The sequence below is a fragment of the Aquarana catesbeiana genome, linkage group LG05 (genome assembly GCF_042186555.1).
Source record: "Aquarana catesbeiana isolate 2022-GZ linkage group LG05, ASM4218655v1, whole genome shotgun sequence".
Lineage (NCBI taxonomy): Eukaryota > Metazoa > Chordata > Amphibia > Anura > Ranidae > Aquarana > Aquarana catesbeiana.
This window is the reverse complement of record NC_133328.1, coordinates 245,971,345-245,992,659: the sequence shown is the minus strand read 5'-3', so window position 1 is coordinate 245,992,659 and position 21,315 is coordinate 245,971,345. Positions and strand designations below refer to the sequence as shown.

The 21,315-nt window shown below is 44.7% G+C and overlaps 1 protein-coding gene across 1 annotated transcript in view; it reads right to left on the bottom strand.

The window, feature by feature from the left end:
• Nucleotides 1-21,315, bottom strand: part of SACM1L (SAC1 like phosphatidylinositide phosphatase) — a 281,982-nt gene that overhangs the window by 8,731 nt on the left and 251,936 nt on the right. The window contains exon 17 of the mRNA XM_073630675.1: nucleotides 3,535-3,628. Coding sequence (XP_073486776.1) covers nucleotides 3,535-3,628 — 94 coding nt within the window. The remainder of the gene's footprint in view (nucleotides 1-3,534; nucleotides 3,629-21,315) is intronic.

Here is a 21,315-nt window from a genome sequence, read left to right as displayed (position 1 = left end):
TGGGATAGATCCAGTTCACCTCCTTAATGATAATCCAAGAGTCCCACCAGCCCTGGGGTCTGACTGTTAGCTATACATAGTCTTTTCCTGTACACACACGTCCCAGTATGTAAGCACTCTCACGCTGACTTAGATGCAGTGGTTGGCCAAAGAAACTTAATGCAGAAGATGAAAGACAAGTCATGCTTACTTCCCTTTGACATTGGAAGATTGCCAGCAGTGCCATCAGCACAGAACTGGTGAAAAACAGTGGGACCCATGGACACCCATCTACTGTATGGAGAAGTCTGGCCACAAGTGGTCTTCATAGAAGAATTGCAGCCAAAAAGTCATACCTCTAATGTGGTAACAAGGTTAACTGACTCAACTATGCATGAAAACATAGGAACCGGGGTGCAGAAAAACGTGAACAGGTGCTAAGAACTGATGAGTCAAAATTTGAAATATTTGAGTGCAGGAGGCAGTTTGCCGAAGGGCTGCAGAGCGGTACAATAATGAATGTCTTCAGGCAACAGTGAAGCATGGTGGAGGTTCCGTGCAAGTTTGAAGCTGCATTTCTGCAAATATACTGGCAAATAATTACCGTATATAAGTCGAATTTTTCAGCCCCTTTTTTGGGGCTGAAAGTGCCCCCTTCGACTTATACACGAGTCACCGCCGTCTGTATGATCAGCGTGTCATGCAGGCAGACGGCGGCCAGCGTGTGCTGCATAGACTCGGCAGCGGATCTCAATGTTCAAAAGCCGCGCCTCCTCGTCTGTGATAGGCAGTCAGTGTACAGCCTATCACAGACATTCTCTCATCCTCGTCCGTGGTATGATGAGAGAATGTCTGTGATAGGCTGACCGTTGACTGCTGGGAAATTGAGTTTTTTGGACGAGGAGGAGGCGCGGCTTTTGAACAGTGAATGGCTGAATACTACACGCTGATCGGTGCAGAGCAGCGCACGGAGGATGCACAGGACACAGGTAGGATGCACACACACACAGACACAGACACATGCACACATACACAGGTACATATACACATGCACATATACACAGGTACATGACACAGGTACATATACACATGACACATGCACATATACACAGGACACATATGCACAGGACACATGATACATGCAAAGGACGCAGGGAGGTATACAGCTGCAGATGGGCATTGCTGACCCTCTTTTTCCACTTGCAGTAGCTGCTGCATTTCTAACCCTCGTCTTATACTCAGGTCAATAAGTTTTTCCCATTTTTTTGTAGTAAATTAGGGCCTCGACTTATACTCGGAACGACTTATACTCAAGTATATACGGTATCCATCATGCCATACCATCAGGGAGACGTGTGATTGGCCCTAAAATTATTGTGCAGCAGGACAACGACCCCAAACATACAGCCAATGTCATTCAGAACTATCTACAGCATAAAGAAGAACAAGGAGTCCTGGAAGTGATGGTTAGACTCCTATGGAGCCCTGATCTAAACATCAAGTCTGGGATTACATGAAGAAACAGAAGGATTTGAGGCAGCCTACTTCCACAGAAGATCTGCAGTTAATTCTCCAAGATGTTTGGAACAACCTACCTGCTGAGTTCCTTTAACTGGTTCCCGTCTGGCTTGCATACATATACTGCGGCACAACGCTGTGTGAAACCCCGTGTATATATACGGGGTTCCTTTAAGAGCCGCCAGAGAGCACGCGTGCGCCTGCTGCACAGCGGGGGACCCAATGCGCGTGGCCGGCGATCGCCGCTAGCCATCACATGCACGAGTGCCAGCAGGGGGATTTGTGTAACCACACAAATCCCTGTGCTGTCAGAGGAGAGGAGACATGTTGTTTGTTCCTAGTAAGTAGGAACAGCAAAATGTCTCCTCTCCTACTCAGTCCTATCCCCATACAGTTAGAACACACTGAGGGAACACACATTTAACCCCTTGAACGCCCCCTAGTGTTAACCCCTTCCATACCAGTGTCATTTACACAGTAATCAGTGCATTTTTATAGCACTGATCGCTGTATAAATGTCAATGGTCCCAAAAATGTGTCACAAGAGTCCGATCTGTCCGCTGTAATGTCGCAATACCGCAAAAAAAAAAAAAAAATAATCGCAGATCACTGCCATTACTAGTAAAGAATTAATAAAATAAAATGCCATAAATCTTTCCCATAGTTTGTAGACGCTATAACTTTTACACAAACCAATCAATATACGCTTATTGAGATTTTTTTTTTTTTAACCAAAAATATGTAGAAGAATATATACTGGCCTAAACTGATGAAGAAATTTGTTTTTTAAAAACATTTTTGGGGATATTTATTATAGCAAAAAAGTAAAAAATCTTGTATTTTTTTTCAAAATTGTTGCTCTTTTTATGTGTATAGCGCAAAAAATAAAAACCGCAGAGGTGATCAAATGGCACCAAAAGAAATCTCTATTTGAGGGAAAAAAAGGATGCAAATTTTGTTTGGGTACAGCATTGCATGACTGCGCAATTACCAGTTAAATCAACGCAATGCCAAATTGTAAAAAGTGCTCTGGTCAGGAAGGGGGTAAAACCTTGCAGGGCTGAAGTGGTTAAAAACTGTGTGCAAGTGAATTGATTCTGTTTTGAAGGCAAACGGTGGTCAGACCAAATACTGATTTGATTTGGATTGCTCTTCTGATCATTTACTTTCCATTTTGTTAATTTATCAAAATAAACCATGGACACTTCTATTTCTGAAAGGATTCTTAATTTACATCATTTTTTCACACCAGCCTAAAACTTTTGCACAGTAGCACGTGTATGTGTGTATATATATATATATATATATATATATATATATATATATATATATATATATATATATATATATATATATGTGTGTGTATGCAAGTTTGCATCATTTAAGTCATTTAGCTTACACTAATAAAGTCTTTTTTATCTCATTATTATTATTATTATTATTATTATACAGTATTTATATAGCGCCAACAGTTTACGTAGCGCTTTACAACTTGAGGGTAGACAGTACAAGTACAATACAATTTGATACAGTAGGAATCAGAGGGCCCTGCTCCTTAGAGCTTACAATACAATACAATATCTCATTAGAAGGTATGTAATTACTGCTGATTCAGCATTAATCAGATTCATATTCTTGGCTTGAAATCATAAAAAAAAAGGAAACCTTTGTCTTTTCCTGGAAGCCTTGCCTAAAATTCTCACACAATTGCAAGAAGTTATTTGTAGATTTTTGTAGAATCAAATTGCATTTCATGCTGGAGATTGGGTTTCCTGATGCTGAAATTTATACTTTTGTAAAGATTTAAAAGCAGGCGTAACAGTGCAGCACAGCTGAAGAGTACCTGATGCAGACATCCTAACTTGTTCTGTGAACACACTTGATTTATATTGATAAGAAAATCTCTCATTGATAAATTTGTCTATTTATATCCTAAACAATATTTATGATGACTTTGCTAAAAACACAGAGGATTGTTAAACATATACTTATTTACAACATGCAAGGTGACAACAGAAGAAATGAAAAAAATCTTACTTGTCTAAACCCATCAGAAAAATTATTTTTATAGTATCTTATAAGAGAGTTCCAGCCATCCATTATAAGTCCCCATTGTGTTCGCTTTCCAGTCCTGAGAAAAGAAAAAAGGAAAAATGTACTTGGCAAAATAGAATGTGATGCAAATAATATGTCATACAATGTCATGAAACAAAGGTACAGAACGCGTTCTTGCAGTACGAACTATTGAGGAGTATTATTGAAAGAACTACATAGCATAGGTTGATATTATATGGACATAGCAGAGTTAGACCTTTTATGACTACAGAATGCTAGATTTACTACCAGGTACTAATGGATGTGGCCTAAAAAAAATGTAAAAGCAAAGGTAAAAGTAAAAGTTCTGTGGGGCTGCTCAGTGACAGAAGATTTTTCACCTTAATGCATAGGATGCAATAAGGGGAAAAAAACATGAGGGTTTACAACCCCTTTAACCTTCGCCATCACAAGAATAAGCTTTCCAACTCTCAGCTCAGAGCTACTTCATCAAGGGAGAGAAAGCACATGTTAGGAGGTTTGGGCCTCACTAAGCAATGTCCTGGGAGTTTTTAGGTCAGGCTTCATGAGAAACATAAATGGCCTACATCAATAGTAAGGGCATTATTTAATTTTGGTCAAAGCTGCACAGCCCGTTTTCATCTACAGCCATTCCTTGTCTGCACAGGCAGTTTTTGGGTAAAGGTGAACTAACCTTTTAAGCATTTTAATCATGTTCATTTTGACTATTATTTTTTGAATTTATACCTCACAATGCTCGATTTCTTTTTCTTGTTTTGTATGACATATATCCCCAGCAATTAAAACTGCCCCTGCTCATTATGGGCTAATCATATGCGCTATTCTTTTTCTTTAAAACAATAAAAAGAATCCCTTACTGGATAACATTTAGTTATTATACATATTAGTTATTTTGGTGAGTAGCAGCAGTTCATCTTCCACATACATCCAACAATTGTGAGCTGGCTGGAGCATTTGGAACTGAATGACTGAGGTATTGTCAAGCTACATTGGGGTCAAAGCCAGATATGGATGATACATTGTTATAAACATACAGTATCTCACAAAAGTGAGTACATCCCTCACATTTTTGTAAATATTATATCTTTTCATGTGAAAACACTGAAGAAATGACACTTTGCTACAATGTAAAGTAGTGAGTTTACAGCTGGTATAACAGTGTAAATTTGCTGCCCCCTCAAAATAACTCAACACACAGCCATTAATGTCTAAACTGCTGGCAACAAAAGTGAGCACACCCCTAAGTGAAAATGTCCAAATTGGGCCCAATAAGCCATTCTCCCTCCCTGGTGTCATGTGACTCATTAGTGTTATAAGGTCTCAGGTGTGAATGGGGAGCAGGTGTGTTAAATTTGGTGTTATCACTCTCTCATACTGGTCACTGGAAGTTCAACATGGCACCTCATGGCAAAGAACTCTGAGGATCTGAAAAAAAGAATTGTTGCTATACATAAAGATGGCCTAGGCTATAAGAAGATTGCCAAGACCCTTAAACTGAGCTGCAGCATGGTGGCCAAAACCATACAGCGGTTTAACAGGACAGGTTCCTCGCAGAACAGGCCTCGCCATGGTCGACTAAAGAAGTGGAGTGCACGTGCTCAGCATCATATCCAGACGTTGTCTTTGGGAAATAGACATATGAGTGCTGCCAGCATTGCTGCAAAGGTTGAAGGGGTGGGGGGTTAGCCTGTCAGTGCTCGAACTATACGCCACACACCGCAGTTGGTCTGCATGGTTGTCATCCCAGAAGGAAGCCTTTTCTAAAGCTAATGCACAAGAAAGCTCGCAAACAGTTTGCTGAAGACAAGCAGACTAAGGACATGGATTACTGAAACCATGTCCTGTGGTCTGATGAGACCAATATTAACTTATTTGGTTTAGATGGTGTCAAGTGTGTGGCAGCAACCAGGTGAGGAGTACAAAGACAAGTATGTCTTGCCTACAGTCAGGCATTGTGGTGGGAGTGTTATGGTCTGGGGCTGCATGAGTGCTGCCGGCATTGGGGAGCTACAGTTCATTGAGGGAACCATGAATGCCAACATGTACTGTGACATACTGAAGCAGAGCATGCTCTCCGCCCTTTCGGAGACCGGGCCGCAGGGCAGTATTCCAACATAACGACTCCAAACACACCTCCAAAACGACCACTGCCTTGCTTAAAAAGCTGGGGGTAAAGGTGATGGACAGGCCAAGCATATCTCCAGACCTAAACCCTAGTGGGGCATTCTCAAACAGAAGGTGGAGGAGGGCAAGGTCTCTAACATCCACCAGCTCCGTGATGTCGTCATGGAGGAGTGGAAGAGGACTCCAGTGGCAACCTGTGAAGCTCTGGTGAACTCCATGCTCAAGAGGGTTAAGACAGTGCTAGAAAATAATGGTGGCCACACAAAATATTGACACTTGGGCCCAATTTGGACATTTTCACTTAGGGGTGTACTCACTTTTGTTGCCTGCGGTTTAGACATTAATGGCTGTGTGTTGAGTTATTTTGAGGGGACAGCAAATTTACACTGTTATACAAGCTGTACACTCACTACTTACATTGTAACAAAGTGTCATTTCTTCAGTGTTGTCACATAAAAAGATATAATAAAATATTTACAAAAATGTAAGGGGTGTACTCGCTTTTGTGAGATACTGTATATTGGTACTTTATAAATAAAAATAAACACCAAGCATAACTCTGTAAGTCAATAAATGAGAAATATTGCTAAAATCTAAAAGAAAAAAAAAATTGCTTAGTTCAGTTTAAATTTTATGGTTGTATGTACCAAGTAAAAGTTTGTAATACTAAAGTGAATTTGTTGCCTTAAGTATGCACTAACACAAAGGGGCATATTTAACCGCTTGCCGACCAGCCGCCGCAGTTTTACTGCGGCAGGTTGGCTCGGCTGGGCAAACCAGCGTTACCTTATGTCGCTTTTTCTTTTGGCCACTAGGGGGTGCACACCCGCAGCGTGTGCCCAGAGTCGATGCAAGTGCCCAGTGCTCGCGATGACCACCGGGCTCCCGCGATCGCTTGTGACAGAGCGAGAACCGGGATCTGTGTGTGTAAACACACAGATCCCGGTTCATTCAGGTGAGAGAAGATAGATCGTGTGTTCATACTATGTATGAACACCGATCTCTCTCTCCTCCTAGACAGTTCCATCCCCCCACAGTTAGAAACACAAATAGGGAACACAGTTACCCCCTTGATCGCCCCGTAGCATTAACCCCTTCCCTGCCAGTGACATTTACACAGTAATCAGTGCATTTTTATAGCACTGATCACTGTATAGATGACAATAGTCCCAAAAATGTGTCAAAAGTGTTCGATGTGTCCACCATGTCGTCGCAGTCATGATAAAAAACGCAGATCGCCGCCATTACTAATTAAAAAAAAAATAATAATAAAAATGCCATAAAACTATCCCCTGTTTTGTAGACGCTATAAGATTTGCACAAACCAATCAATATACGCTTATTGCGATTTTTTTTTACCAAAAATATGTAGAAGAATACATATCGGCCTAAACTGAGGAAAAAATAGGTTTTTTTATATATTTTTGGGGGATATGTATAGCAAAAAGTAAAAAATATTGCGCTTTTTTTGTTTATATTTTTTATAGCACTGGTTTAAAAAATGTGTCAAAAAAAGTGTCCGATGTGTCCGCCATAATGTCGCAGTCTTGATAAAAATTACAGATCACCGCCATTACTAGTAAAAAAATAATAAAAATGCTTTAAATCTATCCCCTATTTTGTAGGCGCTATAACTTTTGTGCAAACCAATCAAAATATGCTTAGTGCGATTTTTTTAATCAAAAATATAAGAATACATATCGGCCTAAACTGAGGAAAAAATGTGGCATATTTATTATAGCAAAAAGTAAAAGATAGTGTTTTTTCAAAATTGTCGCTCTTCTTTTGTTTATAGCGCAAAAAATAAAAACCACAGATGCAGTCAAATACCACCAAAAGAAAGCTCTATTTGTGGGGAAAAAAGGACGTCAATTTTGCTCGGGTACAGCGTCACACGACCGTGCAATTGTCAGTTAAAGTAATGCAGTGCCGAACCGGAAAAAATGGCCTGGTCATTGAGCTGCCAAATCTTCTGGGGCTGAAGTGGTTAAACAGCAGTGAATTTGATTTTCACCAAATACTGGTGGTGAATCAATCATTGGCAGTTAAAACCCATGCACCAGGAAGATTCATATGCAGTGAATGTTTGGTAAATTTCAGATTTACGGCTTTAAAAATAGACCTCCAAAAGTTCTTGCATGCTACCATGCAGTAAGGGTCAACACATAACACATGTATGCAGCATCCAGGAAATGGGCTTTAAACCTAGGTGCTGCGTATATGTGTTCTGTGTCTGTGCTGGAAGCGCGCTCAATCACTGCTGCTAGGCTATAGGTAACAGCCACGGGACTTCTACTAAGGATTGGGGGAACATGTTTCTGATCACGATTGCTGTGATCCCCTGACTGACTTTCACAGTGATCATTCACCCCGTAGCTCGTCCCTGTGTTTCTCTAGTTTTGTACAGACTTCTCCTTGCTAGAGGTGAAGTCTGTACAAAAAAAAAAAAAAAAAAAAGGTCTGTTGGGAAAAAAAAAATAAAATGATCAGGGCTTGGCCTAATTTAGTGAGTGCTAGTGTCAGTGTAGGTATCCGTGTCAGTGTGAGAGTCAGTTAGTCCCCTTTCACACTTGTGCAACTTGTCACATGACAAGTCATACTCCATGATTTCCAATGAGTAACATTCATATCTGTGCGACTTCAAAGTAGTCCCTGAGCTACTTTGGTCAGACTTCGATGCGACTTGAGGTCCATAAATGACAAGATTACACAGGCAATGCTTCAAGTCACATCAAAATCGCGGCAAAATCACCTTACTTAGTGTTAGCATCAGTCTAAGTGTTAGTGACAGTGTAAGTGTCAGTTAACCATTTGCTGACCGCTGCACGCTGATATACATCAGCACAATGGCAGCAAGTGGGCAAATGGACATACCTGTACGTCCCCTTTAATTGGCGGGGGTTAGCGGTCGCGCGCTGTGTACAGCGTGACTCGATGTCCGCCAGTCTCCCGGCAAACGTGTCACGGAGCCGCAGAACGGGGAAGTTCCTATGTAAACAAGGCATTTCCCCGTTCTGCCTTGACAGATATCACTGCTCCCTGTCATCAGGAGCAGTGATCGCTGCCATATGAGTTGTAGCCCATCCCCCCATGGTTAGAATCACTCCCTAGGACACACTTAACCCCTTCATCGTCCCCTAGTGGTTAACCCCTTCCCTGCCCGTGTCATTTACACAGTAATCAGTGCATTTTTATAGTACTGATCGCTGTATAGATGACAATAGTCCCAAAAATGTGTCAAAAGTGTCCGATGTGTCCACCATGTCGCAGTCACGATAAAAAACGCAGATCGCCGCCATTACTAATAAAAAAAAAAAATTAATATTAAAAATGCCATAAAACTATCCCTTATTTCGCTTATTGCGATTTTTTTACTAAAAATATGTAGAAGAATACATATTGGCCTAAACTGAGGAAAAAAAAATTTTTTTATATATTTTTGGGGGATATGTATAGCAAAAAGTAAAAAATATTGCGTTTTTTCAAAATTGTCGCTCTTTTTTTGTTTATAGCTCAAAAAATAAAAATCGCAGAGGTGATCAAATACCACCGAAAGAAATCTCGATTTGTGGGAAAAAAAAGGACGTCAATTTTGTTTGGGTGCAACGTCGCATGACCGCGCAATTGTCAGTTAAAGCGACGCAGTGCTGAATCGTAAAAAGTGGGGTAAAAGCTTCCGGGGCTGAAGCGGTTAATGGCAGTCATCAGGAGTAGAGGTATCATGCAGATAAATAAGGCTAAATTTTAAAATACGGTTTTTATTTTTTTTATACTACTGTACTTTGGGCTAGTTTTCCTTTCATTATAAAACAAAATCAGAAGATATGCATTAACATTTACCACCAAATAAAAGCCCAATCTGTCCAGAAAAACAAGGTACAGTGCCTTGCAAAAGTATTCACCCCCTTGGCATTTTTCGTGTTTTGTTGCCTCACAACCTGGAATCAACGTGGATTGTTTGAGGATTTGCATCATTTAAATTACAGAACATGGCCACAACTTTGAAGATGTTTTTTTATTGTGAAGCAAATAGGACAAAATAACAGAAAAAGTCAATGTGCACAACTATTCACCCCCCTAAAGTCAATACTTTGTAGAACCACCTTTTGCGGCTATCACAGCTCCAAGTCGCTTTGGATAAGTCTCTATGAGCTTGCCACATCTTACCACTGGGATTTTTGCCCATTCCTCCTCACAAAACTGCTCCAGCTCCTTCAGGTTGGATGGTTTGCGCTTGGGAACAGCAATCTTTAAGTCTGCCCCATAACACGGGACGAAAAGCGGGTGACAGTGGCCATGAGGAACCCCCATACCAGTGGAAAGGACATAGCCACCTACCTCCAGAGGTTCTGCACCGTGGTGAAGGACCCGATCCAAATCTTCAATACCAACGGCTTCTGGATAGGTAAGTGGTCTGTGCTCTGCAAACTGAGGAAAGACCCTTCGGGGGACATCCAGCACCTACAGCCTTTCTTCTCCCTGGGATCCTCCGCAGGAATCCTCTTCTACCCCGGCATACCCTACAACTGTAACAAGTGTGGGCAGCCGGGACACATAGGGAAGGATTGTACAGAACTTGCTTGCAAGTTCTGTAGGGTGACAGGCCATGAGACCAAGGACTGTCCGAGGTCCAAAGCCTGCAACCTTTGCGGATTGGCAGAGCATGTCTTCAGACACTGCCCCCAGAGAACCCGGACCTACGCTGGAGCCGTAAGCCAGGGTAAGCCATCCGGGAGAAAGCTGCCAGAAAAACCAAAAGAACCTCGAAAGGCCAAAGGTAAGTCCATCCCCGCCCCACCTGCCCCTGCCCCTCCTGCCCCATCCCCTACCTCCAGCACACCCCCTCCCACCCCCTCTGTGCCGGAGGAGCCCCTCCCCACCCCTTCCCCCCCCAACCTGTCCTCCCTGGAGGACTTCCCCACCCTCCCACCCCCCTCCACCCCCACCAGTGGCCCAAGAGGAAGCCGGAAACGTAAGCCAGAGAGCCCAATAGCGGAGGAACCTGCCACCTCCACCAAACGGCCCAACGGGGTCCAACGCGACAGCGATGGACCCGAGCAAGTAGTGGAGGACCTAGAGTCTGCAGGAGAGGAGGGGGAAGGGGAGGAGATTGTGGTCGACCCTGAGCATGACCTCCCCCCCAACGTCCACATCAGCCAGCAGATGATGGAGTCTGTCCTTGAGGAGCTGGGCCTGGCCCAGGACACAGGACAGGCAGAAGACGCAACGGAAGAACCACCCCCCCCCTCCGGGGAGGTAAGTTCGGACCCTTGTTAACTAGACCCTCATACCCTTTTTCATTATGGCTGAGATCTCAATCTTTTCCATTAATGTGAGGAGTATCAAGGATACATCTAGAAGGCAAGCGGTCCTGACCTTTCTTTCAAGTCAGCAGAGTGATGTCTACATGCTTCAGGAGTGCGCCCTTCCCCCCTTGAGGAGGTACACTCATCTGTCCTCCCAGTGGACCCTTGGTCCCTCCTACTGGTCCGGGGGTGGCGATTGCAAGTCTGCAGGCGTAGCCATTCTGGTCAGGGGTGGGCGTTTCACGGTTGACTCTATCCATGAGCTAGTCTGTGGCCGTCTTTTGGTCATAGACGGCTCGTGGGTGGAAGAGCCAGTTAGGCTCATCAACGTGTACGCCCCCCCAGACAAGAATGCGCGGCTGGAACTTTTCCAGACCCTGCGGACCCAACTCGTCACCACCAGAACAGTAGTGATCGGCGGTGATTTTAACTGTCCGATCGAGGAGGATGGGCGCAGCTCCAGCATATACGCAAAACTTGATGCTACTTCTGGGCTGCTCAAGGAGATGATCTCGGAGGCCTCCTTGCAGGACGCCGTGGGATCCATAGGGAAAGGGACCGTGAACTATTCGTGGTGCCGACCCGATGGATCTGTGCGTTCCAGGATTGACTTCGTGCTCACTTCAAGAACAGTCAAGCATCGCGAGTTCTCCATGGTCCCCTGCTTTTTCTCTGACCACAGGGCTATTCACTTTCGGGGTGGCCTGGGCGAGGGCTTTGCCCGCGGACCGGGTTCCTGGAAGCTGAATAGCACCCTGCTGGAAAACGAGGAACTGATGGGGGAACTCCGGGAGGCCTATGCCACCTGGACAGAGGAAAAGAGATTCTTCGGAAGGGTAAGTGACTGGTGGGAGTTTGTAAAGGTTAAGCTGCGTAGCTTCTTTCAGGCAAGGGGACGCCAGCGTGTGTGCGCCAGGAGGAGGGAACTCAGGAGACTGCAGCGTCAGTTGCAGTCCCTGCAGGACCTTCATCACTGCGGCTGGGACGTTAGGCAGGACCTGGAGGACACCAAGAAGAGCCTGAAAGGACACTTCGAGGAAGAATCCAGGCACATTGTCTTCCGTGCCAAGGTGGAGAATCTTGAGAAAGGTGAGAAGTGTAATTCTTTCTTTTTCAGGAAACTTTACTCAGGACACACACCCTTGTCAGAGCTGCGTGACGAGACCGGAACACTCCAGAAGGGGAAGAAGGCCGTGATGCAAGTGGTCAGCGACTACTACACCAACCTCTACTCCCCGAAAGAAACAGACACACAGGCGGCCGATAGGTTCCTGTCAGGCATCTCTAACCAAATTGATCCTGCAGGTTCATCAACCGTCAACGCCCCCTTGGTGCTGGAGGAGCTGCACTCTGCCGCTAAATCCTTTAGGCGGGGCAGGACCCCGGGCTGCGATGGTCTCCCAGTTGAGCTCTATGTAGCACTGTGGGATCTCGTGGGCCCGGACCTGCTCGAGCTGTACGAGGAGATGGTGGTGGAGGGCAGAATGCCTCCGTCACTGAGGGAGGGGATGATCACGATTTTGTATAAGCGGAAGGGGGAGAGATCGGATCTTAAAAATTGGCGTCCGATCTCTCTTCTGAACGTGGACTACAAAATCCTCGCCAAAGTCCTGGCCAACAGGCTGAAGTCTGTCATCGGACAGATCATCTACCCGGATCAGACTTGCGGCATTCCTGGTCGCAGGATTGCGGACAGCCCTGCGCTTGTCCGGGACACGGTCCAGTACATTCATGGCCGCCGTGTGCACGCGGCCCTGGTCAGTCTTGACCAGGAGAAGGCCTTTGACCGTGTCTCCCATGAGTTTATGTGCAGAGCTCTGCGCAGGTTTGGTCTTGGGGAAATGTTTTGTTCGTATGTAAATGTAATGTACACTGACATTTCTAGTTTGGTGCTGGTAAATGGCTGGAAAACTGACCCCTTTCCAATCTTGTCTGGGGTCAGACAAGGCTGCCCTCTCTCACCTCTGCTTTTTGTTTGTTGTATAGAGCTCTTCGCCCGAAGCATCAGACGGAACCCAGAGATCAGAGGGATCACCGCACCAGGACCGGACAGACGGGAGGTCAAGTGTTCACTCTACATGGACGACGTGACGGTGTTCTGTGCTGATCGGCGCTCCATCGACACACTCGCCCAGACCTGTGAGGACTTCGGCCAAGCTTCAGGGGCAAAGGTCAACTGCGGGAAGTCAGAAGTCATGCTCTTCGGAAAGTGGTTCCTGCCTTCTTCTGCACCAATTCCTTTCAGCGTCAAGACGGACTTCATCAAAATCCTTGGGGTCTGGTTTGGAGCTGAGGGCGCAGCCCTGAAGTCCTGGGAAGAAAGACTGTCAAAGATGCGACAGAAGTTTGGACTTTGGAGCCTCAGAGAACTCACCATCGAAGGCAAAACACTGGTACTCCGCAGCGAGATCCTCCCTGTGTTGCAGTACCTCGCCCAGGCCTGCCCCCTCGGGTTAACACCTGTAAGGCCATCACCAGGGCGGTGTTTCACTTCATCTGGAGCTCCAAAATGGACAGAGTGAAGCGGGCGGTTATGTTCAAGGAACCCCTCAAGGGCGGTAAGGGCGTGCCCGACATCGCTACACTATTGAGGGTGTGCTTTGCTTGCAACTGCATCCGCAGGACATTGGTGGACAGAACTGTGGACTCTGGTGGTAACTCTATGTCCCGTTTTTTCCTCCTGCCTCTATGGAGGACCCTAGGCTGGGACAAATGGGACAGCTCCATCCCCTACAACTGGGACACCCCTTGGTACTACTTGGACACCTTCAAGTTTATTAAGGAGCTGGGGCTACATGGAGTGAAGCCCGACTTGTGGAAGCCAAAAACTATCCACAAGTTGATCAGAGCATCGGACATTGTTGAGACTGTTCCAGGCCTCCCTTCAGCCACTTGTAAAGTGGTCTGGAGGAATGTTTCTTCAAAGAGACTCACCAACAGGCACAAAGATCTGGCATGGATGGCAATCCAAGGGGGGTTGCCACTCAGGACATTCATGCATGCCAGAAACCTGTGCAGATACAGGCACTGCCCCTTTTGCATCATCCAGGAGGAAACTGCTCTGCATGTTTTCTGGGAGTGTCCCTTTGCACAGGACCTGTTGAGGGCCTTGGAACCTGAACTCAAAGACTTTGTACCACAGACTGCTATCACACACTTTGGTGTGTTGAACGGACTCTTCTGTGGAACTCATTCACAGGAGGACATTGACGGTGCCTGGCGGGTGCTGTGTTGCTTCAAGGACGCTTTATGGTGCGCCAGAAAGCGCCTCATCCACCAGCGGGAGAGGATGTCCATCGAGGACTGTCGCAGACTGGTTCACAGTCTGCTCAGAGACTATCACCTGATGGACTTCAAGGAGGAAGAGGAGGTCTGAAGATTTCCCCATCCCCCCCCCCCTCTCCCCCGTGTATCCTTTGGCAGTTCAAATAAAGCTTCGGGCCTGTGAACTCTTTACTCCCTCCCCCGCCCCACCTTCTCCACCCCCCCATCACACCCGTTGCCCATTTTGAATGTTATTTGACTGTATGACTGGACTTTTTGTGAAATGTTTTTTAAGTACTGCTTTCAGGGTATTGCGGCGTCATGCATGATGTGATGTTTCGGGGTATTACTACTCTGCACAACACATTAGGCATCATACCGCAGGATGAATGTAATTTATTTGTATGCTTGGCAATGTATTGTTATGTAGTGTATTTATGCGCTGCGTCGCAGTACAGAATGTACCCTGTTTAAGTATTTGTTTTTTGTATATTTTCTTGCAAAATAAAGTATACATTTTCAATCAAAAAACAGCAATCTTTAAGTCTGACCACAGATTTTCTATCGGATTGAGGTCTGGGCTTTGACTAGGCCATTCCAACACATTTACATGTTTCCCCTTAAATCACTCAAGTGTTGCCTTAGCAGTGTGTTTGGCATTTCGTCCTGCTGGAAGGTGAACCTCCGTCCTAGTCTCAAATCACACACAGAGTGGTACAGGTTTTGCTCAATATTATCCCTGCATTTAGCACCATCCATCTTTCCCTCAACTCTGACCAGTTTCCCAGTCCGACTGCTGAAAAACATCCCCACAGCATGATGCTGCTACCACCATGTTTCACTGTGGGGTTGGTGTTCTTTGGGTGATGTGATGTGTTGGGCTTGCGCCAGAAAAAGCGTTTTCTTTGATGGCCAAAAAGTTAAATTTTAGTCTCATCAGACCAGAGCAACCTTCCTCCATACATTTTGGGAGTCTCCCACATGCCTTTTCGCAAACACAAAACGTGTCATTTTGTTTTTTGCTGAAAGTAATGGCTTTCATCTGGCCACTCTGCCATAAAGCACAACTCTATGGAGCGTACAGCTTATTGTCGTCCTATATACAGATACTCCAGTCTTTGCTGTGGAACGCTGCAGCTCCTCCAGGGTTACCTTAGGTCTCTGTGCTGCCTCTCTGATTAATTCCCTCTGTTCCCTGTGGATGCCTGTTAAGGGGAAACATGTCGGGTGGCGCATGAGCCTGTGACATCACCACGCTGAACACCTGACTGTTAGACACTGCGGCTGATTCAAACCTGCTTTTCTAACCTGCTTGAATTTATGGACTTTGTATGATGTTTTTTTAAATAAATACCTTTGCTGGAACATACTGCACTATGAAGCCCTCCTTACATGAGAATACCCAGATCCTGGCTTTTATGAGAGTGTCCCGGAGAGTGAAGTTTTGTCCTTGCCGATTCCTGGATAAACACATGGATTCCTCTCTGCTTTCAATCACTGTGAGTTCACCTGCCGGCAGGCTGATGCACAAGCGCTTCTGATCTCTATCACTGGTAAGCAGTTTGTATTTGCATTTTATGCTCCGTATTCCAGATGATTCGAATGAATATGTGTCCTGCTTTTCGAAGAACTTTTCCATCTCCTAAATTTTGAAGGATCATTTTGGGATATTCTGTTTTTGATAAATTCACTTTTGGTTTTATTCATTTATTTTTTATATTCAATGGACTATTTGTTTTTTGATATATACAAAACAATTCTGCGCTGCCGTAACAACAAAAAGCAGCTAACACAACCAACAAAGTAAACAGAGAAAAAACACACAATAAGTGTAGCGCTAGTAAAAAAATGAGTAAACGTCCAATATGGAAAACGTCAGAATCACAGTTCCAATTATAGATACTGCAGAGGGACCATCAATATATGTATGAAGGGAAAAAGTCTATAGAAGAACGTTCCAATCAAAGCTGTATAAGATCTTGAAATAAAACAGACACACCACCACCAATTGTAAGAAGGCTTACCAGATGGAGTGGACCCAATGGGGCATACGCCGGACTGGGTCGGATGCACTTAGGTGATGGGTGGCTTGGAATGGCACCTGGAGGCGATATTGGTAGATGGACGCACGCGTTACTCTGTCACTCTAGGCGATGCAGGAATCCAGAGAGATGTGTGGGCCAGAACGCACATTGTAGTTAAGCTCAAATGAATGTTGAAGAAGGCAGATGGAGGATGGAAGGAAAGAAAAGGCCATATAGTGTAAATCCGTTTAAGAAAAAAATGATTAAATAAAAAGGATATACACTCACTTGTAAAATGAAAAAAAAAACAGCGCTGGAGATAAAATGTGGCGACAGTGGGGTCCTAACCAACGCGTTTCGTCTTCATAGACGTCATCTGGGGGGTGAGTGAGTGGTGTTTTTTGATACACCACTCAATTTTTCATATTATCATGTTTTAGAGAATCTGTTCACAGCAATATTTATTGTTATTTGTAGCAGTTTCTTTGCGCATCTTTTTCTTTTTTAATGCCCTCCTTGCCCGGTCTGTGAGTTTTGGTGGCAGGTTTGCTGTTGTGCCATGTTCTTTCCATTTGGTTATGATAGATTTGATGGTGTTCCTAGGGATCATCAAAGATTTAATTTTTTTTTTATAACCTAGCCCTGACTTGTACTTCTCAACAACATTGTCCCTTACTCGTTTGGAGAGTTCCTTGGTCTTCATGGCAGTGTTTGGTTAATGGTGCCTCTTGCTTAGGTGTTGCAGCCTCTGGGGCCTTTCAAAAAGGTGTGTATATGTAATGACAGATCGTGCGACACTTAGATTGCACACAGGTGAACATCACTTCACTTACTTATGCGACTTCTGAAGGTAATTGGTTGCACCAGAGCTTTTTTTGGGCTTCATAACAAAGGGGGGTGAATACATATGTACATGCCAATTATCAGTTTTTTATTTCTGAAAAATAGTTTTATGTATATATTTTTCTAATTTTACTTCACCAACTTAGACTATTGTGTTCTGATCTATCACATGATTCAGATTAAAAAAACATTGAACTAAAGGCTGTAATGTAACAAAATAGGTAAAAAGCCAAAGGGGGGGGGGGGGGGTAAAAAACTTTTGCAAGGCACTGTATATTCCACCTGGATACACTAAGTAGTTGCAATGATATGTACAGTATACTAACACATGTCAAAATTGTAAAATTGGGCTTGGGCGTTAAGGCTTGTTTTGACATTGGTCATGAAGGATTTAAAAGCAATGCTGACAATAAAACACAGGAATATTACCGGCAAGAGCACTACATTTTATCAGACATGTGTTTAATACTACTGTATTAAATAAGTTAAAGCCCATTTGGTTTATCCTTTCAGCTTTGGTAGTGAGGCAAATCAAAAGTTGCTGGTCATCTGGGGCCAATTTTTCCCTTAGAGGGAGAATGATCTAGTCTACCAGCTAATTACTAGCCCTGAGCACTGTCACATGCTAGGAGTAGTCACCCTTCCACCTAGTGACTGACACTGAGAGGTGGGTGGCACAATTGTCCTTCAATGAACTCCAGAAAAAGGATTTTACCATGAGTACAAAAATTCTGACTTACTTCTCGTTCATTGAGGGACACAGGATTCAGAGACATCCAAAAGCAGTCCAAATGAGGAGTGGATAACAAAGCAAATAAAACACTAACAGGCCACTTAAAAACAATAGAAAACTGGGGACTGTGTGCAGCTTGAGGCTAGGTTCACACTGATGCGAATTGGATGCAGGCTTTTCCACGCATCCAATTCGCATGACAGGAGACTGTGACTGGCTCTCAAGGGAGCCGGTTCACACATCTCTGGGGCGGCCACGGAGGGCACAGCAGAAGGGTCCTGTACGTCTTTGGCTCAGTTTCAAGTCCGAATTCAGGCAAAAATTTGGGCCTGATATGTCCCTGAAATGGAGAACAGGGACGCACTGGACCCCTGCTCTGAGCCATGTCTGCCACACAGCGTGAACCCAGCCTGAAGAGCTGCTTGAAGGACTTTATACCCAAAGCTGGAATAAGCTGAGACCTGAACATCCACCTGGTAGAATCTAGAGAACATGTGAACAGAAGAGCAGGTGGCAGCCATGCAAATCAGAGAAACGTTTGCCTGATGTAAACAAGCCCAGAAGCACTTACAGATCTAGTAGCGTTTAACCCAATCCCCAAGACCATAGATTTGAACAATAATCTGTCTAAGCCTGTGCTGCAATGGATATTTTGGGGTGATTTTATAGCATATGCATTTGTTAATTGTTAGACTTTAAGCCCATGTGCTGTTAAAAGAATCTAAGGCTCTCCCTATTGATATGTAAATGAAGCAGTCTGATTAGCTGAAGTTAGGTTGCAGGATATGGTTTACAGGAAGTATGTGGGAGGAGCTTAGGACTTTTGAACAAGCATGTGAGAGACAAAGAACCAAGATGGTTTTAGAACACAAAGGAGCAACATATGTCTGTTTGAAGCTCAAGGACTTTGGAGAAGTTTTGAGTTGGATTTTGAGCAAAGAACCATCAAGAAGATTCCATCCTCATGACTCCATTATAAAGATACGGATTGCATACATATTGTACATGATTATTTTGCTAGAATGGATAATTAATTACTTTTGTGCATGTTGCATATCCTGCAGTTGTACATGCAGCTTTTCTGTTTAGTAAAAGCATGAATACACTACAGAGGTGTAATCTTCCTTGGCTTGTACTGCAAAGAACCTTTACTAGACCAAAGAAAAACATTTCGAGGCTCGTGGCTGGAATTTGCACTAAAGCTCAACTGAAGCAGACCTGTTTTCTGTGGTGTGTTTTGTTGCTTGTGCTGGGGGGAAATGCTGCATACACTGTTTAGAAAGAGTAAGGCTGCAAAGGTTTCTGGTGTCCAGGAAGAGAAAGCGTGCACCCTTCCTACCAATTTGGCCAGAGATGATCAGCGGGTGTCTGTTGCAAAGGAGCTGGCTAGGTATGCTTCTCCTTTGAACAGAGCTTGGGGGGGATGGAGCCTCTGATCTTTCCTCAGATTTTGGTCTCAAAAGTATTGGGTTCAGTAAGGGAGAGCGGCGGGCAGTTGCTGTGTTTGGTTTGCACTTCCTGAATGCTCTACATACAGTATTCAATCTGAAAATAGGAAAAAGGCAGAGTTAGAAATAGACTTACTAAAGGAGCAGCTTGCAGTGGCAACCAAGTGTTTGGAAAACACGGCAAGCAAGGCAAAGGATTTGGAAAGTAGGGCACTCAAAGTCAAACCTGCAGTGCCTTCGAAGTGTGTTCAAACCACGGCAGACAGAGCTGAAGATTTGAATAAGCGGTGTGCATCTTCTCATAAGTCTAACAATGCCCTAACAAAGGATAAATGCCCTAAGCCTGTAAGCAAAAGTAGGACATGTGCCACTATTACTTCCCATAAGCGGGATGCTGGGAATCTGATCAGCTCAATTAGAAATGGCCGAGTTGAGTCAGATAAAAAGGAAGGCAAGGCCTATGGTCCCCAGGAAACACATGTGGACTGATTTACTTAAGGTGGGGGTCTCTAGAGGAAATAGATGGGATTTCTACACCAGCATTGGTTAAATAGTGGAAGCAAGTGGTTGATATTTATGATAATGTGTATTGTAGTTAGAGATGACAAGGCTGACCTGAAAGGCCATATCTCTGAGTCACCTAGTCTGCTTAAATTAGTTAATTAGCTCCTGTTAATTTATGTTTCTGGTTACAGTGTATTGTTAGAGTAATATGATCAGGAGGGGGGAACCTCCTTCTCATGTGTTTAAAAGCCTGTATTTGTGTTTTAATAAACAGTTCTATTTCTGGTGTACTACAAGACTAGTGTTGTCTGGTTCTTGGGGTTACTATAGCCAGATCCATTGGTCTCGTGTTCCAGGACTTGGGAAGCAGCTTCTTGGAGGAAATACCCAACAGGGTGTCCGGAGTCCGTCACATTTGGTTGGCAGCGGTGAGATGCTTCCTTGCACCTGGAACATCCAAACCACCAACGGGACCTAATATCGCGATAGCAGACTTCAATTACCCCACCGGAGATATGGACCTGGCATCAGAGTTCCCAGGGCTGCTGTGGATCGTCCTTTCAGCGTACAGCAGGACTGTGTCTATGGATGAATACCTGGAGCTCAGGCAGCAGATTCGGGTAGGACTCTGGATTGGAGCCCTCCAGGCTACTGGTATACACCAGGGCAAGTGCAATCCAACCCCAGAGCAACAGGCCAGTGACCAACAGGTATTGCAGATGGCATTCCTGGGAAAGCGGCCCCAGGAGAAATGGGTGACTGAGTTGGACAGGCTGGTACAGCAAGAGATAGAGCTGGACAATCTGTATCGGGCTCTGCAATGGCACGCAGAGCAGGGATATTTAGGGGAGACAACAGAATGCTCTCCAGGGGGATATGACTTTTGTGGCCCTGGATTGCTGTGGGAGAGCCTTACAGATCGTTTTGTGTTTGGAGATTAAGGGGAACCTACCCTTGAGGACCTGCGAGGTTATAGAGAGGCTATGCTCGGTCTTGCAGGGGTCTTGGAGCTTAAACCGGACCTGGAATATTTGCTAGGGAAGGAACAGCATCTGGAAAGGGAATACAGAAAACTGCTAGAACATGTTCAGCAGCATGCCCTAGAATTAGCAACAGAAACTCTGGAGATTACCGTCCCCCAAACTGAACTGCTAACAGAGCTCATCTAGCTTCTTCCCAGCACCTGTAACATCCCCTGGGTTTCAGGGACAGTGTCAGGGCTGGGCTCAGCCCTTCCTTCTCGGAGCTGGCTGCTCACCTGTCGGCTAATTGCTAACTCCTATCTCTCCACAGTTGCTCAGCTGTTGATATCCTGCTCTTCAGCCCTACTTACTTAAGCCGTCCAGCCCAAAGGATCTCTGCCTTCGCCTTGGTCACCATCACAGAGCTTATCTCCTGCGTTCCTGTTTAAAAACTTGCTTTGCTGACATCCCTTCTGGCTCCAGATCCTGCTTGCTGTTCCACTACATTGATCCCGGACTTCTGGCTTGGCTGAC